Source organism: Dendrobates tinctorius, unplaced genomic scaffold, assembly GCF_039654945.1.
Source record: "Dendrobates tinctorius isolate UK_male_01 unplaced genomic scaffold, ASM3965494v1 ptg000182l, whole genome shotgun sequence".
In the NCBI taxonomy this organism is placed as follows: Eukaryota; Metazoa; Chordata; class Amphibia; order Anura; family Dendrobatidae; genus Dendrobates; species Dendrobates tinctorius.
In genome coordinates this window covers 1,279,196-1,298,235 of record NW_027361849.1, presented here as the reverse complement: position 1 = coordinate 1,298,235, position 19,040 = coordinate 1,279,196, and the positions used below count along the sequence as shown (strand labels likewise).

The following is a 19,040-nucleotide window of genomic DNA, read 5'->3' as shown; positions in this document are numbered from 1 at the left end:
CTGGCTGAGAACACTCCAACCAACGGGCCTGAACGACCAACTATCTTTTACGGCTTTTTTGTAATTTACTGACCCATATGCAATGAGATGTGAGCCCCGGAGGACAAGCTCCATTGTGCCCCACGTAAAACCAGATCCCTGTATAGGGGTAAAGGGTAGTGTGGTTACTCAGGAGGGAATCCAAAGGAGTTATACTTCTCTAATGGGTTATTTCCCCCTTTCTTTGTTTGTCTAAATGCGGAGTTGAAACCTTAGAATAAAATAGAAGGTAAAGAGAATGTATCGAGTCTGAGTCAAGTACTGTACATTGTCTTAAGTGATCGCTCGGGATGTTCGAGAGGATTTTTTAAGGAATACTTTATGGAGTTGAATATTTTTTGTGTCCTAAAAGTCCCAAAACTGGATAGTAAATATTGAAATATGCCCAAAATGACTGTGAAACCTATTCTTGTACAAGGGTATGATTTATGCCCACATTTATACCTGAGGATTGGATAGTGAGCATTTCAGTTACAACTAGTAACTACAATGTGAAGTATTTATATGCCATCTATCATCTGATGGCGGTAGATATTAATCATAACTATATGTGTGTATAGATTGATATTGATCGGCTAAAAAATTTCAAAAAAACACTAAAGCCCTAATGCATCATCGTCCTGTAAAATAATACTAAACCCATACATTTGACAGATGAGAAAGAACTGTTAAAAGACGTGTATGTTAAGGGGATATAAATTTGTAAGTGCTCCCATAAGATAATCCTGTGATAGGAGGGACTTTTGTGCATTTAGAAAATATAGCTTGCAAAGAAGCGGCTGTTTGTGGAGTGCGCAGGCGCGGTATGGAACTGCGTGCATTTAGAAGTCAAAGCCTGCAAAGAAGCGGCTATGTTTTGGAGTGCGCAGGCGCGGTAATTCCCCTGATGCTGATATAAGGAAGGGAATAGGCGCCTTGACGTAAGAAAGAGGGTTGGACGTGACATAGAAGAATGCGCATGCGTCAAAGAAAGGTGACGTCAGTGCGTTACTATGCAACCCGATAAATTGAATGAAGGAGAAAAGAGCGCGCACGATTATGTGTTTTATATGGAGGTCGATATAATCGCATACTATTAATATGCGATGTGAGTAAGTTAGTAAGTGATGTGAAGGAACATATGAGTAACGGGCTTGTCACTATAGTAACATAGAAACAGGAAGTGGTCACGGGCATACACCCGCCCATCTTTATGAGGCGGGAACACACTAAAGAGTGCATGTTATAAAAAGCGGGTAAATGAACAGCCCAGTGATGGCATTTTTCTCATGTAGGCATAACGCTGTACTCAGTACTCCCCTGATGATCTGGTTGGTGAAACGCGTAGGGAGAAGGGAGCGTCACATGGAGGAACCCACGAATGTTAAGATTTGGGTGAGATCTTTCCATGATATACAAGATGACATAAAAAATCTGTAAAGGTGGTGAACTGCATGATCTTAAGAGGAATGTTTAGGTTCACACCCTGGTTTCATAATTACAAACTGTATATTATGCCATTCTTTAATTTTAGGTGATTATTGTAATTAGGCTGTCACTATGAAATTTGTCTAGGATCATTGTCAGTGATAATGATGTATGCTACACAGTAGTGGCACATAAATTTAGAACAATGGATCTGTAAAAGACATTTTTTAGCACCATGAGAGTGTGCTTATTCAAAAGAAATTTACACTAAGCGGATACTCTGAGGGAGTGTCTATGTATAGTTGGATAACGACACTAAGGGTATACCGGAAAGGTGTTTGAAAGTTTGGTCTTACCGCATCTGACTGAGCGGTTTTTTTGTAAGTGTTTGTCTTTTTGTACATGTGCACATTTTATGAATGGACTAAGTCCCTTTTAAATCTAATTTTGAATAAAGTAGATTAGTTTTATTTCAAGTATTTTATTTCAAGTATTTTTCTAGCTTGCTGGTGTAGATATAGTCTTCTAGCTAGTGGATCACTCGCTGTAATCGTACACCAAGGAAGACCTTCCTGCGTTCTGGTATAAGGTCTGATTTTTGCCAGTTGATTTTCCAGCCGAGGAACTCCATTAGAGATGTTGTTCGGTTTCTGTTTCGGATGAGCGCTTCTTCTGATGCTGCCACCACCAGGAGGAAGTCGTCTAGGTACGGGATGATTATGATACCCTGACTCCTCAGGAAGGCCACTACCTCCACAACCAACTTTGTGAAAATTCGGGGGGCGGAAGCCAGGCCGAATGGAAGGCATTGGAACTGGAAGTGGCAGGTCCGGGTTGGAAATTTCACTGCGAATCTTAGTAAACTCTGGGATGAAGGGTGGATAGGGACTTGATAGTACACACTCTTCAGGTCGAGAGTGCACATGACTACGTCTCTATTAACTGTATTGCGGACTGGATAGATTACATCCGGAATCTTTTGTACCTGACCCAGGTATTTAGAGGCTTTAAATTTATAATAGTCCGAGCCTCGCCAGACGGCTTCGCGATGGAGAACAGGGAGTAGTGTCCTCTTCCCCTTTCTGTCAGAGGAACTGGCACTATAACCTCTGACGTGATCATGTCGTGTATGTCCGCCCATATTGGTGAGTCCCTCTGGACTATAGTAGGGGTAGTATACCTGTCGGGGGGGGGGGAATAGAGCTCTATCCTGTAGCCCTCCTGATGGTTCTGAGGACCCACTGATTCTGGGTAACCCGGGACCAGTTTGCCGCAAAATGGCGAAGTCTTCCCTCAATACCTACGGCGTCACTGCCTCCTAGACCTGGAGGTTGACGGAAAAAGAGAGCCCTTGCTTCTCCCGCCTTGGCCGTGGGGGTTTCAGTACGAATCCCTACTAGACCTAACCTGGGTCCTAGGATCTGTCTACTATAGAAGGGCACTCTCCGAAAGGGCTGGGGCCACTTAGGCCTTTCCTCTGGGAATCCCTTATTTTTGTCGGACACCAGCTCCAAGATATTATCCAGGGCTGGTCCGAAAACTCTTAGACCTGAGAAGGGAAGGGAACAGAGTTTTGCTTTAGAGGCGTTGTCTTCTGACCATGATTTAAGCCAGACCGCTCTTCGGGCGGCATTAGAGAGGGAGCTATTTCTGGCTGCAAATCTTACTGATTCGGCCGACGTATCTGATAGGAACGCCGTGACCGACTTCATGAGGGGAAGGGAAGCTAGAATCTCAGACCTAGGGGTATTGTTGGTAAGGTGATCCTCCAACTGCCCCAACCACAAAAACATAGATCTGGCCACCGAGGTGGCTGCTATGTTAGCCCTCATAAGGGTCCCCGAGGTCTCCCAAGTTCTTTTTAATAGAACGTCTGCCTTCCTGTCCATCGGATCCCGGAGACTAGATGAGTCTTTGAATGGTATGGCGGTCTTCTTGGTGACCTTGGCCACCGGAACGTCAATTTTCGGAACCTCCTCCCACGACCGTGTTTCCTCCGAGTCAAACGGCAGTCGACCTTTGAAGTCCCGGGATAGCACCAGACGTCTTTCCGCGTCCTTCCACTCTTCGCGGATCATTGTCTTTATGTATTCACTTACGGGAAACGCTGTCTGGGTTCGAGACAAGAGACCTCCAAACATTAGGTCCTGCCTGGATTGCGGTTTAGGAACTTATTCCATCTGCATGGTGTTCCTCACCGCCTGGACTAAATCGTCCGTGTCCTCAAGTCTGAACAGGTATTTCCTGCCCTGATCCTGCTTGTCCACCAGGATCTCCCCTTCCTCCTCTGGATCTGAGTCCCGGAAGTCGGACCTCTTCTCGGAGCTTGGCTCGGACATCTCCGCCTCCCACCTGAGACGCTTCCGGCTTGGCCCTGGGCTGGGGGATCGCTGCTCGAGACTGCCTCTGGAGGCCCGGACCTCCTCACGAATCAGGGATCTCATCTCGGCTAGGAGGGACGGCTGCTCTTCACCTATCACCCTTGACGTGCAGGGCCCGCAGAGGGTTTTAGCGTAGGTGTCTGGCAGCTTTACCCTGCATACCGGGCATTTGACCGTTTTAGACGCGGCCCTTTGCCGGGTCCTTGACCACTGTCGGGGCGGGCGCTGGGGTTCCCTTATCCTGGTGATAGAGGGTAGGGTAATCAGGCTATTACATTGGCCGCAGAGGGTGGCATGGGGAGGGAGCTCAGCGCCAGGCGCACTTACCCCTCTGATCGTCTGCTCTGCGTCCATCTTTCCTGCACTTCCAGAGAGATGCCAGGCTCCTGGAGCGCGCACAGACATTTCAAAGCTGGCGCGTGATGTCACTGGAAGTGACGCACGCTCTCTGTGATAGGCCGGGAATCTCCTCTGGCCACTTCCTCCTACGCGCCCCGCCTCCTGATGCCGGCACCCGCAGGACCAGCTGCCTGCGGGGGACCAGCCTTCGCCACACCGGCGGCCAAACATGGAGCCGAGAGCCTCCCGCCAGGAGGAGTGGCTCCTCCAGGAGCGACGTCCTGCTCCTGGGCTTTGGGGCAGAGGGACTCCCCACCGAGAAGTTTCGGCCCTGGGCGTCTTCGCAGGGGGGAAGGCTTGGACCGGCCGCACGATCCCCCTGAGCCCGGTGAGTACGCTTGCTGCACTCCTCTCGCGTGTCCCTCCATGCAGGGACAGGAAAAACACTGAGGGAGATGGGTGGGGCGGAACCTTTTAACCTCTCGTGTGCTTTTCCTGTCCCTGTAAGGAGGAGGAGGACGTCCTCCATGGTGCTGTCAGGGGGACGTCCTGTCAGGGTTCTAACCCTGCAAAGAACCAATGATCAACGAGAAAAAAGCAATACAGAAAAAGGTGCACCCAGAGATACAGGACATAAGATTTATCAACCCCTTAAACCACGGAGCTTTTTTCGCTTTTGCATATTCGTTTTTTGCTCTCCTTCTCAGAGCCACAACTTTTTTTTATTTTTCCGTTAATATGGCCATGTGAGGGCTTGTTTTTTGTGGGACAAGTTGTACTTTTGAACGACACCAATGGTTTTAACATATCGTGTACTGGAAAACCGGAACAAAATTCTAAGTGTGGTGAAATTGCAAAAAAAAAGAAAGTGCAATGTCACATTTGTTTTTTTTTAACCATGTTCACTAACTGCTAAAACTGAGCTGCCATTATGATTCTCCAGGTCATTACGAGTTCATAGACACCAAACATGTCTAGGTTGTTATCTAAGTCAGGGGTGGGGAACCTCCAGCCAGCGGGACAGTCAAGAATGGTCACAGAGTTGTTCTGAAGCCACTCCTTTGTTATTTTAGCTGTGTGCTTAGGGTCATTGTCTTGCTGGAAGGTAAACCTTTGGCCAAGTCTGAGGTCCAGAGCACTCTGGAAGAGGTTTTCATCCAGGATATCTCTGTACTTGGTCGCATTCATGTTTCCTTCAATTGCAACCAGTCATCCTGTCCCTGCAGCTGAAAAACACCCCCATAGCATGATGCTGCCACCACCATGTTTTACTGTTGGGATTGTATTAGGCAGGTGATGAGCAGCACCTGGTTTTCTCCACACATACTGCTTAGAATTATCACCAAAAAGTTCTATCTTCGTCTCATCAGACCAGAGAATCTTATTTCTCATAGTCTGGGAGTCCTTCATGTGTTTTTTAGCAAACTCTATGCGGGCTTTCATATGTCTGGCACTGAGGAGAGGCTTCCGTCGGGCCACTCTGCCAAAGGCCTGACTGGTGGAGGGCTGCAGTGATAGTTGACTTTGCGGAACTTTCTCCCATCTCCCTACTGCATCTGTGGAGCTCAGCCACTGATCTTGGGGCTCTTCTCCCACGATTGCTCAGTTTAGCCGGATGGCCAGGTCTAGGAAGACTTCTGGTGGTCCCAAACTTCTTCCATTTAAGGATTATGGAGGCCACTGTGCTCTTAGGAACCTTGAGTACTGCAGAAATTCTTTTCTAACCTTGGCCAGATATGTGCCTTGCCACAATTCTGTCTCTGAGCTCCTTGGCCAGTTCCTTTGGCCTCATGATTCTCATTTGGTGTGACATGAACTGTGAGCTCTTATATAGACAGGTGTGCGCCTTTACAAATCAAGTCCTATCAGTTTAATTAAACACAGTTGGACTCCAATGAAGAAGTAGAACCATCTCAAGGAGGATCTGAAGGAAATGGACAGCATGTGACTTACATATGAGTGTCTGAGCAAAGGGTTTGAATACTTATGACATTGTGATATTTCGTTTTTTCTTTTTTAACAAATTTGCAAAAATTTCTACATTTCTGTTTTTTTCTGTCAAGATGGGGTGCAGAGTGCACGTTAATGAGAAAAAAAGGAACTATTTTGAATTTACCAAATGGCTGCAATGAAACAAAGAGTGAAACACTTAAAGGGGTGTGAATACTTTCCATACCCACTGTATATAGCCCCTCAGTGATGTCTATCTCCCCCAGCCTCCCCGGTGATGAATATGTCCCAGCATCTCCTGTGATGTCTATACCCTACAGCCCCTCCTTTAATTTATGTGACCCCAGAGTCTCCTGTGATGCATATACAGCAGTCTCAATGTTTCCTATGTTATATATGTACAGCAGTCCCAGCGACTCCCAATGACGTATATGCAGCAGTCCCAGCGTTTCCTGTGTGATGTATATACAGCAGTCCCTGTGTCTCCTACATGATGTATTTACAGCAGTCTCAGCATCTCCCATGTGATGTACAGTATTTACAGCAGTCTCAGCGTCTCCTATGTGATGTATATACAGCAGTCCCAGCATCTCCTATGGAATGTATATACAGCAGTCCCAGCGTCTCCCATGTGCTGTATATGAAGCAGTCCCAGCGTTTCCTGTGTGATGTATATACAGCAGTCCCAGCATCTCCTATGTGATGTATAAACAGCAGTCACAGTGTCTCCTATGTGATGCTTATACAGCAGTCCCAGTCTCCTATGTGATGTATATACTGTCGTCCCAGTGTCTCCTATGTGATGTATATGATTTACAAAATTTATTATGACAAAAAGTTGATTGCTCTCCTGGCCGACAGAAACAGAGCTTGCTGCTGTCGCTCGCGCCCAAGCCAAGGCGGCCAAAGCGAGGTCCTCCTTCGCTGCACAAGAGATACAATTAAAGTTGAGACAGGTAGATCAAGAATCAAAAAAGCCTCACCACCAAGCAGAAACTGCACGCTTGCAAGCTGAAACCGCACGAAGAAGAGAATGCGCGTCTGCAAGTGTCTCTGGAAAGACTTGCCACAGACAAAGAGACAGAGGTCGCAATAGCCAAAGCAGAGTACTTGGAAGCAGTGGAGTATCCCGATTATGAGAAATGCAGCAACGTTCTTGGACCAGATCTAGACCAGCAGGATCCTGCAAAGCGCGTATCAGAGTACATCCACCAGCTTCTTGGAAAAGCTGACAGCCCTGATGCACTACATCAACCAGACTTTGCAAATTGCCAGCGATCCAGCGCCAAACTGCACTACTGCAAACAAGAGAGTATACAGCACAGAGATGCTTGCAGCAGCTACTGTTCTAGTGAACAGAAGGTACAACTTCCATCCCGCCTTAAAGGGACACCTTTCTCATTAGAAAGATATTATACAGCCTACTCAAAGCCGGAAGTGTCTAACAGGTATGATGATACACCACACACTCAACATGACAACACACCAGCTTGTATCAGCACTAACCAAGCCACCACGGACTTTGCAAAGATCTTTGCTCACTGAGAGCTCGTCACACAGGGATTTGTAAAGATCACTGATCGTGCCGAGAACTATAGGTCATGGTGAGCCTCGTTCTAGAATGTCATCAGAGGTTTGGACCTTTCTTGTAGCGAGGAGTTATATCTCCTGGTAAAGTGGCTTGGAAGCGAGTCTGCTGAACATGCCAAAAGAATCAGAGACATTAATATAAAGCATCCACACACAGGTCTACGGAAGGTGTGGGAAAGACTTGATGAGTGTTATGGGTCAATAGAAGCTATAGAAAATGCTTTATATAAGAGAATTGACGTGTCTAAAGGTTACCAAAATCTCAGAGAACTAAGTGATTTGGTAGCAGAGCTACAGGTTGCTCAGGCGGAAGGAGATTTGCCCGGATTGGCATTCTTGGACACTGCCAGGGGTGTCAACCCAATTGTTCAAAAAAATTCCTTACAACCTACAAGAAAAGTGGGTCACATATGGTTCTCGGCATAAACAGACTCATAATGTACCATTCCCTCCTTTTACAGTGTTCGTAGATTTTGTCACCCTACAAGCTAAAATCCGAAATGACCCTAGCTTTAACTTCACTCTGTCATGTCCTACTGCCCCTGGTGTAAAACCTAGTAGAACACCAGTGGCAGCCCACAAAACTAACTTACTTCCACATCACAAGGCGACTAAGTCCCCTTCAGAAGAGAGTGAACCTCAAGATGTCAGTAAGCAATGTCCTCTACATAGGAAACCACATTCTCTACTAAAATGCAGAGCCTTCAGGGAGAAGTCTTTAGAAGATCTAGCCAAGTCCATCTTCTTCGACAGCTTCAGCATTGCAGGCCCCAGTTCTCCCTACTCCTTGAAGACTTGTGCAGGTACTGTTGAGACGGCTAGGAGAAAAGCAGTCGGATACAAGGTGGAATCCATAGATGGCCAGACCTGCTTACTGCTACCGACTGTACTGGACTGGAGTGCAACCAGATTCCTGACAACAGGTCAAAGCCTTTGTGGATGCCTTCACAGAAGTCAAAGCGGCACAGAAAACCTCTGTGCTTCCAGTGCTGGCGAAAAGTCCAGGAAGTTACAAAGTACTGACAGAAAAAGACATAGAAGAGGCACAAATGGAACAAGGTCCTTCATACACCATGGAAAATATCTCTGATGAGGTGGATCCTGACCCTCCCGTGTCCATGAAGAGATGGGGCACTGCAGGCGACAGCAGTGGAAGGAGGAAGAAGACCAGAAAGTTTAAGTGATCAGGATGCGGCTGAGAATAAGCTCCACTAATGTGAATAGACGTATCTGAAGGACAATGCCCATGTGAACGCAGCCAAGAGAGACTGGAGACTGGGGTCCGTCATTCTGGCCCTTCGTGCTGGAGAGAAATGATGGTGTGGGGGTTTCTTTGAAATACTATGGATGTTTAGGTGGCCAGAGCCCTGGAGATCAGTCCAGGACACTGTCCGATGCTGGACTTTATATTGGACTCCATCCATTATAGAGAGATGAACATTTGTGTTCCAAAGACCAGGAAAGAACGGAGGGAACTGTTGGGATTTGTCAATGTTTTCTAATGTTATTGTGTATGTGATGTAACAACGCAATATTTATATCCTTTATTATTTTATGAATTTAATATAAATATTCTGTAATATATGGTTGTGAGTTTTAAATAAAAAGATCATTATATTCTGTGTGGGGGCTGCATTATTCTCTCAGGGGGCTACATCATACTATATGAGGGGAGCTGCATTATGACCTATGAGGGGGCTACTGTATATTCTATGGGGGCTGCCTTATGATGGGGTTGCATTATACTCTGAGGGGGCTATATTATATTCTGTGGAGGGGCTGCATTATACTATATGAGGGGGCTGCATTATATTTTGTGGGGTGCTGTAGTATACCCTATGAGGGGGTCTGCATTATATTGTATGAGGGGGCTGCATTATATTCCATGTGGGGGGCTATATTATATTCTATGAGGGGGCTGCATTATACTATATGAGGGCTACTTTATATTCTATGAGGGGGCTACCCTAAACCATGCTACATAATTAAGACGTGTACTACCTTATATTATACCCTGATATTAGCGTGCTTTAACACACAACTGGTGGTCTTGAATTTATTTCTATGTAGCTACATACTGGGCCACAAGAATGAATTTCTCTGGTGGGCCCAAGGTGCTCCAGTCCGACAATGCCTGTATATACTGTATCTGTCTCATTGTAACATCTTTGTAATTTTGTAAACACTACTTATTCTTTTTGGAGAAAAAAAATCTATAAAAATTTACTAGTTCTGTTTTCCTTACTATATACACTTATTGCCGTGTGTCCATGCTAAATTTCACACTACCTAGTTGGTTTGGGTCTTGACCCGATATTGATATTAATATAAAAATTAGCGGAGCTGGTGGCAGCGAGTGTTCTGAGCATTTGGGGAGACCCTGCTGATGACGGAACAGAGGTTTTATGTGTGTATTACCTGCCTGAGACTGGGGACATACATAACACCCTCCTTGCAGAGTGCCCAATAGTCAGTACATGACCAGGCAGCCTTTCTGGTGACTACTTATCCTAGGTGTAGTTCCCTGACTGACCTGAGGGTAAAGGGGGCACCAGAGAGCTGCAAATTCCAAACCGGAACTGGAAAGTGATATATAACAGATCCCTGACGAACTGAGGGCAACCAGACACCCCCGGTTCATGACAGTCATCAGCAGGTGACTACAGAGATACAGGGACTAGAAGAGTCACAGAGTCATCAGTAGGTGACTACAGAGATACAGAGGCTGGAAGAGTCACAGAGTTATCAGCAGATGATTGCACAGATACAGGGACTGACAGTCATCAGGACGGTGCAGAAGAGACAGAATGGGAGAGTCACAGGGTCATCAGCAGGTCACTACAGAGATACAGGGACTGGAAGAATCAAAGCGTTATCAGGAGGTGACTACACAGATACAGGGACTGGAAGAGTCACAGAATCATCAGCAGGGTGCAGCAGAGACAGAGAATGGAAGAGTCAAAGAGTCATTAGCAGGATGCTAATGAGATACATGGTGGTTTTTGTCCAATCTGGTCTTTTTTGTTTTTTTCTTGTGAGATTTCAACTATCCAGACATTTGTTGGGAATCTCTCTCAGGCAAAACTAACAGGTCAAGGAAATTCTTATCCTCTCTTGCTGACAACTTTATCTTCCAAAAGGTAGGGGAGAAAACAATGGGAACTGCTACCTTGGATCTAATCCTTATAAACAGGGAGGAAATGGTTGAGGAGGTAAAAGTGGCTGGGACCCTAGGAGGTAGCGACCATGCTATTTTAGAATTTTGGATAACTAGGAGGAGGAAGACCTGTGAAGACTCAGACGTCAAGGTTAGATTTCAGAAAGGCAGATTTTAAGGGATTCAGAAAGAGAATTGGAGGGATCCAATGGCTGGATATCCTTAAAGACAAAAATGTCCAGGAAGGATGGGAAATCGTGAAAAATTAGATTCTCAAAGCACAATCGTTAACAATTCCAAAAAGAGGGAAGAATAGGAAGCACTTAAGGAAACCAGGATGGATGAACACAGAACTTAAGCACATGCTAAAAAGGAAGAAAAAAATGTTTATAAAATGGAAAGAGGGAGGCATATTTAAAGAAGAATATAATGCTGTCTGCAGAACCTGCAGGGGGCATATCAGATTAGCTAAAGCTGACAATGAATTAAGGCTTACAAGAGACATCAAAAGCAGTAAAAAAGGATTTTGGGGATATGTCAAAAGTAAAAGAAAAGTCAAAGATGCTATAAAATTTTTACAGGATAAAAATGATGAAATGGTAAGACAAGATATTGAGAAGGCCAAACTTTTAAATTCCTATTTTGTATCTGTTTTCTCTCAGAAAGGAAATGTAACATCAACTGATCTTCACTGTCCTTTTAAGGGAATAGAAGAATCCAGGATATCTATAAACAGAAAGATAGTGAGGAAACACATAGCTAACCTAAATGATTTCAAGTCTCCAGGTCCAGATGAATTCCACCCCAGAGTACTGAAGGAGATAGCAGAAGAAATTTTTGAACCCCTCTCCATAATCTTTGAAAATTCTTGGAGAACAGAAGAAGTCCCAGAAGACTGTTGAAGAACAAATGTAGTGGACCCAGAAGGTGGACCCAGGCAACTATAGGCCGGTGAGTCTGACTTCTATACCAGGAAAGATCTTTGAACAAATTATTAAACAACATGTACGTCAGTACCTGGATAAGAATGAAGTGATTAAACACTCAGCATGGGTTTGTAACTAATAAGTTGTGACGCCTCGAGGAGGCGAGCTACCTGGAGTGGACCCTCTGGGCTATGGGACTGAACTACCCCTGGGCGAGCTGACCAGGTGAGGACTGACCCCAATTCAGGAACCGTCAGGGGCAGGCCCAGAGGCCTCAGAGACCACAGCAGCCGATACCAAGAAGGGCGGCTCAAGAGGTACATGAGAAAAGAAACAGAGGGACTGAGGGAAGTAGGAAGACAATAGGGATCCAGAAACCAGGGACGAGGATCCAGGAAGGCAGGCAGGACAGGGCTCAGGACGGGTGAAGGACCAGAGACGAGGATCTAGGAAAGACAGACAGGACTGGACGGGTGACAGCAGGAGGTACTGCGACTTTGAACAGCCGGTAACGGGGAACTACAGAGAGACAAGGTTATAAGCATACGGCAGTTGCTGGCAGAGCAGCACAGAGACACAAGGGGACCTGAGTATGATAGGCAGAACCTATGCGATAATCTGGCGCCTCCGCTAAGAGGAGACAGCCTACAGTATCCTAATTCTCACCCTGATTGGCTGGATGGGAATTTCTGAGTCAGGAACCCTAGGGTGCATTAGAGACAGATGCTGCATGTTCCCGTGCTCTAAGTGTACCAGGGTGCATGCGCAGACGCCAGGGACTAACCACAGAGCGCGTGCCCGGAAGCTGGGAAGCAGAGCGGCGGGACCGTGCAGGAACAGCGTGCCAGGACACCGGAACAGCGTGCCAGGACACCGGAGCAGCGGTGGGAGAACAGGCAACAGCAACAGAGGACCGAACGGCAGCAGCGGTAGGAGACCTGGCAACAGCAGCGGCAGGAACCGGGCCGGGGAGGAGGCAGCAGTGGTGGTAACATACGTCTTGTCAGACTAACTTAATTTCCTTCTATGACAGAATCACTGACTGGGTGGATCAGGGAAATGCTGTAGATATAGAAAACCTCAGAAAAAAATATATAGGATCAAAAAACTCAGAGAAAAACCAAGAAAGCAGCAAAACTGACCCCTAAAAATTACTTTTTAATTGAATAATTAAAAACTTTGGACAATCCCAACTAATAGGGTACAAGGCAATGTATCACCAAAGAATAATAATGAAAAATAGACAAATACCAGGGGCAGCTACACTCGCCCTAATGGGCCCTAATATGTCCCTTCCTGCCTGCGGAGGTTGGCACCCTAGTTGTTGACGATATGGCACCCCCGCTCAACGTCGGTAGACTCCTGTGGACTCCTTGAACTCCGGTGGACTCCTTGAACAACAATGAGATGGGTCTGTACTTCACACATGAGATAGGGGGAGATAGCATCACTTTTTTGGACACCACAATCTCTGTTGCGAAAGATGGATCCCTGAAAACATCCCTTTACCGTAAACCCACCTCAACGAATAGTCTCCTAAGATGGGAGAGTGATCACCCTCCTCCTTTGAAACGGGGTATCCCTAGGGGGCAGTTTCTCAGGTTAAGGAGAAACTGCTCCGACTGGGGTGACTTTGAGACACAGTCAAGTGACCTATGGGGAAGGTTTAGGGATAGGGGTTACCCTATTAAAGTAATTGAACCTGCCTATAGGTCAGCTAAAAAAAACCAAGGAGATCATCACTATTGATCCCTAGGGAGAGGAAAGATCCCGACAATCTGACGAGACTAATTGGTACCTTTGATGACCAATCAGGGAAGGTTATGGAAATTTTGAAGAAACACTGGGCTATACTCAGGACGGATCGGGATATTTGTGAGCTGATCTCACCAAGACCCTTAGTGACATATAGGAAGGGGAGATCAATTAGGGACAAAGTGGTAAAGAGCCATCTTGAGCCTGTCAAAAGGGAAGGAACATGGCTACAAAACAGGGATGTCGGAACAATCAGATGCGGACATTGTAGTTTTTGCAAATTTATTACGCCATCAAAAACATTTGTCAGTGCCCACACGAAAAGAACTTATAATATGAATTCCTTTGCAAACTGCAAGACTGTTGGGGTTGTATACTTATGCACATGTTCCTGTCCCCTTGATTATGTGGGCAAAACTAAACGCGAGTTGCGTGTTTGCATTGGCGAACATCTGGGTGATATCAGACATAACAGGGACATCCCACTTGTCCGCCATGTTGACCTTGTTCATGAGGGGGGGTGAGAAGCAGATCAGATTGCGTGTAATTGAGAGAATCCAGCCCGCAGTAAGGCAGGGGGATTGGGACAGGAAGATCCTACAACGGGAAACACCTTGGATTTTCTGGCTCGAATCGCAGAGCCGTAATGGCCCAAATGAGCAACTGAATGTGAGGCGTTTTTTATAAGTGGCAGCTGACGGATCCAGCATGCTTTGCTGTGAGGCACTTTGTGAGCAGTGGTGTTGTGTCGTCACTATGGAGGACACTGAACTCGATTTCTTTCTTTCTGGATACATGGATGTGTCTCTTTTTAAGGGGCTAAGTGTTTTGGCAGATGTGAACTTATTGCTGCCTGACTTTATCCATTAGGTGAAGATATTGCTGTCCTTCAGTTAATGCTCCACTAGATCTACGTCACACAGCTGTTTTTTCGTATCATTATTCTGGGGGTCTCTATTTCTTTATTGTTGCCATCTTGTTTCTCCCCCTCTTTTGTGACATCTCCGCTGCTGGAGCGTTGTTTGCGGGTCACTGACGTCACCTCTTTATCACACGTGACTTGGAGTGAGGCCGCTCGCTTCCTGAAGCATGGTTTAACATCAGGAACGCGTTCCTCACGTGATCCGCCACTTTCTCTGACGCACTTCCGCTGTATGGGACGCAGGATGCGTTCCACTGAGAATACATCCTCATTACATGTGACCGGAAGTGATGTCGCTATCAGGACGCGGTAACTATGAGCGTCTGAGACACAAGGAACATGCCGCACACTGCACTGGCCTTTCAGCCGGGGTAATGAGACCCCATCTCCTTTACCCCTGATGAACCCTCAGCATCGTGGAGGGGGAAACGCGTCGGGCTGGGCCGCATGTCTACCAATGGCTGATAAGTATTGGCTGTTTATATGCTGACAGACCTTTCTATGGCAATATGCACATTGGCTGTATTTGGGCATTATGCCCCCCCCGGAATATCGGGGGGATTTATGCTGTTTTCTGTGCCTCTGTCTGGACTATTATATCCAGCAGGGATTACTGATCAGCACTTTTATGCCATTGATATTTGTTCCACCTGGTGGATTATTTTTTGGTGATCAATCTTGAGTGCATTAACTGTGCGATATGTTTTATTTTCCACGGGATTTTTTCATTTCTTTTCCCCATTTACTTTATGCAGACGTTTTTTTATTCTGAGCTTTTTGTGAAAGTGGTTTTGTTTTTTCCTATGGTCTGTCATTGCTTGCAGCATAAGCTCTTTTGATTCCGAGATAAGTTATTTAAGCTGCATAATTAAGGAATTTTTTACTACGAGATAAGGGTACCGTTACACCTAGCGACTCACCAGCGATCCCGACCAGCGAAATGACGCGGTCAGGATCGCTGGTGAATCGCTGGGTGGTCGCTAGTGAGCTGCCACACAGGCAGATCTCACCAGCGACATCGCAGGGGACAGGGATCGCTACTTACCTGTCAGATGAGGCGATCCTGCGTCGTCCAGCCCGGCTCCACGCGTCGCTCGTCGTCACAGCAGGAAGCGCCGCAGGAAGTGGACGACGAGGAATGGTCCAGCAGCTTCTCGCGCGATCAGCGATAACCAGCGGGGGAGCCGGTTGGAGGTAAGTATCAGACACAGCGATATCGCAGTGTGTAACAGGGGCTTAAGTCTACCTCATTGTGTTTATTTGGACCGAGTGCCTACTCTGACACTACAAGATAAGTTTACAGCAAGTTTTTGCACTGTCCAAAGGGACTATATCTAGTCTCTCCACTAGGGGTTTTTCGGGTGTATATGTATGTTTGTGTTTTTTCTGTGTATCCTCTTCGTTGACTAGGGATTATTAGGGTATTCCAGGGCTACCGACGTTGAGCGGGGGCGCCATATCGTCAACAACTAGGTTGCCAACCTCCACAGGCAGGAAGGGACATATTAGGGCCCATTAGGGCGAGTGTAGCTGCCCCTGGTATTTATGTATTTTTCATTATTATTCTTTGGTGATACATTGCCTTGTACCCTATTAGTTGGGATTGTCCAAAGTTTTTAATTATTCAATTAAATGCTGTAGATATAGTATAACTTGACTTCAGCAAAGCATTTGACCAAGTATCTCACACAATCCTTATTGAAAAAATGACTAAGTATGGAATGGACAAGGCAACTGTTAGGTGGATTCATAACTGGCTTAGTGATCGGACCCAAAGAGTGGTCGTAAATGGCTGCACATCCAGTTGGAAGAATGTCTCAAGTGGGGTACCACAGGGCTCTGTCCTGGGCCCTGTATTGTTCAACATCTTTATCAACGATTTAGATGAAGGAATTGAGGGTAAACTGATTAAATTTGCTGATGACACAAAGCTAGGAGGGATAGCTAATACTAGAGAAGAGAGAGAGAGGATTCAAAAAGATATAAATAAACTGGAGAAGTGGGCAGCAACTAACAGAATGGTTTTTAACAGGGAGAAATGCAAAGTACTACATCTGGGCAATAAAAATGGAAAAAGCATATATAGAATGGGAGGAATAGGGCTAAGCAACAGCACATGTGAAAAAGACTTGGGTATACTAATAGATCACAGACTGAATATGAGTCAACAGTGTGATGCAGCAGCAAAAAAGGCAAATGCAATTCTAGGATGTATTAACAGAAGCATACAGTCTAGATCACGTGAAGTCATTATTGCCCTCTACTCCTCTTTGGTCAGACCTCATCTGGAATACTGTGTCCAGTTTTGGGCGCCACATTTTAAGAAAGACATCAACAAACTGGAGCAAGTTCAGAGAAGAGCGACCAGAATGGTGACCGGTCTGCAAACCCTGTCTTATGACGAAAGGTTGCAGGATTTGGAAATGTTTAGCTTGCAGAAGAGAAGACTGAAAGGAGACTTAATAGCCGTCTACAAATATCTCAAGGGCTGTCACATTGTAGCAGGATCATCTTTATTCTCATTTGCACAAGGAAAGACTAGAAGGGCACACACCCCTCTTTCCGCCGTTCACAAACACACATCCTTTTCACCGCCGCACACACACCCCTCTCCCCACTGCACACACATCCTTTTCCCCGCTGCGCACACACCCCTCTCCCCGCTGCACACACATTCTTTTCCCCTCTGTTCACACACCCCTCTCCCCGCTGCACACACATCCTTTTCCCCTCTGTTCACACACCCCTCTCCCCGCTGCACACACATCCTTTTCCCCTCTGTTCACACACCTTTTCCCCGCTGCACACACACCTGTTATGAATGGGTCACCGAGGAGAAAAAAGCAAAACAAGCTAAGTCACAGAAAACTAGAGAGGTTGGTAACTATGCAGATTGCAGATCCCTGATCTTACCACACAACTAGCAGCAGCCGTGGAGTGTGCCTACGATGTTCCTAGATGCCTCGTCACGGCCGGAGGACTAAATAAGCCTAAAGCAAGAAAAGGGAAAACTAACTGCCCCAGAGCAGACCCCCAAAGGAATAGATAGCCCCCACACATGTATTGACGGTGAAGCAAGATGAAAACACAAACACAGGCAGGAAAATAGGCTGAGCAAATGATGGGGCCCAAACTAACTAGACAGGAAAGGAAAGACACTGTCTGCAACCTGCAAAAAACCCTACAAAAATCATGTCCAACACTTCTGATAGCAAAATTAACCCTGAAGTCACTAGACTACTCCCACTATATCAGCACTCTGAAATATTCTGAGACAGAGCAAAAAGAGGCCAATCTACTAAGGGACAAAAAGCCAATTGGCAAAATACTGATAAATAAGAGTGGAAATTCAGCACAGCCCCCAGCCAGGGCTGGCTGACCACACAAAAAACTGAATAGACCAACAAAATCAAGTGTGAACATTAGCAGAAAAAAATTAGCTTTAGTTGACTGGAACAGAGCTGAAAACCAAGACCTGAAAGCCAGAAGGAATCACCAGCAACTGAATAGGGCGTCGGCTGTCTTAAATCCAATCTGAGACTCCTGAGATCCAATCGTCATCCTCATTCTCAGGTGGCAGATCTCCACCGATCAAATCAGCCTCTCTACCTCCTGTCACCACCAGAGGGAGTCTGGAAGGAGAACTCACAACTGGTGAACCAGAGAATGAACTCACAGCACACACCCCTCTCCCAGCAGCACACACATCCTTTTCCCCCGATGCGCGCACACCCCTCTCCCTGCAGCACAGACATCCTTCTCCCCCGCTGCGCACACACCCCTCTCCCCGCTGCACACAAACCCCTCTCCCCGCTGCACACAAACCCCTCTCCCCGCAGCACACACATCCTTTTCCCCCGCTGCGCACACATTCTTTTCCCCGCTGAGCACAAACCCTCTCCCCGCTGCACACACATCCTTTTCCCCGCTGCGCACACACCCCTCTCCCCGCAGCACACACATCCTTTTCCCCCGCTGCGCACACACCCCTCTCCCCGCTGCACACCCCCCCGCAGCACAGACATCTTTTTCCCCCCCGCTGCGCACACACCCCTCTCCCCACATATCCTTTTCCCCGCTGCGCACACACCCCTCTCCCCGCAGCACACACATCCTTTTCCCCCGCTGCGCACACACCCCTCTCCCCGCTGCACACCCCCCCGCAGCACAGACATCTTTTTCCCCCCGCAGCACACACACCCCTCTCCCCTCTGTTCACACACCCCTCACCACACATATCCTTTTCCCCGCTGCGCACACACCCCTCTCCCCACCGTACTCACTGCTTTCTTGTAGTTGATAGTGAAGTGCTTGCTCTGGGGGGGAATGATGTGCACATTGGAGACGTCCGCAGAGATATTCACCAGTTTCTGTGTAAGAAAATCTTGCAGATAGATATTATTGTTCTAGCAGCAGCAGAGCTACAAGCACCAGCAGAGGCTACACTGAAGACCCTGCATGAATCAGTGTGTCATGTGGCCAAGTGCAAGAATATGAAGAAATAAAATGACACAAGCTACAAGTAATGTCCCCCTGAAACACAGGAGCAATCAGTGAGAAAAGCTTCAGAACCG

General features: G+C 46.6%; 1 protein-coding gene across 4 annotated transcripts in view; it reads right to left on the bottom strand.

The window, feature by feature from the left end:
- Positions 1-19,040, bottom strand: part of CFAP221 (cilia and flagella associated protein 221) — a 211,014-nt gene that overhangs the window by 132,892 nt on the left and 59,082 nt on the right. For all 4 annotated transcript variants that reach the window (XM_073551898.1, XM_073551897.1, XM_073551900.1 and 1 more), the window contains one exon: positions 18,750-18,836. In XM_073551898.1, coding sequence (XP_073407999.1) covers positions 18,750-18,836 — 87 coding nt within the window. The remainder of the gene's footprint in view (positions 1-18,749; positions 18,837-19,040) is intronic.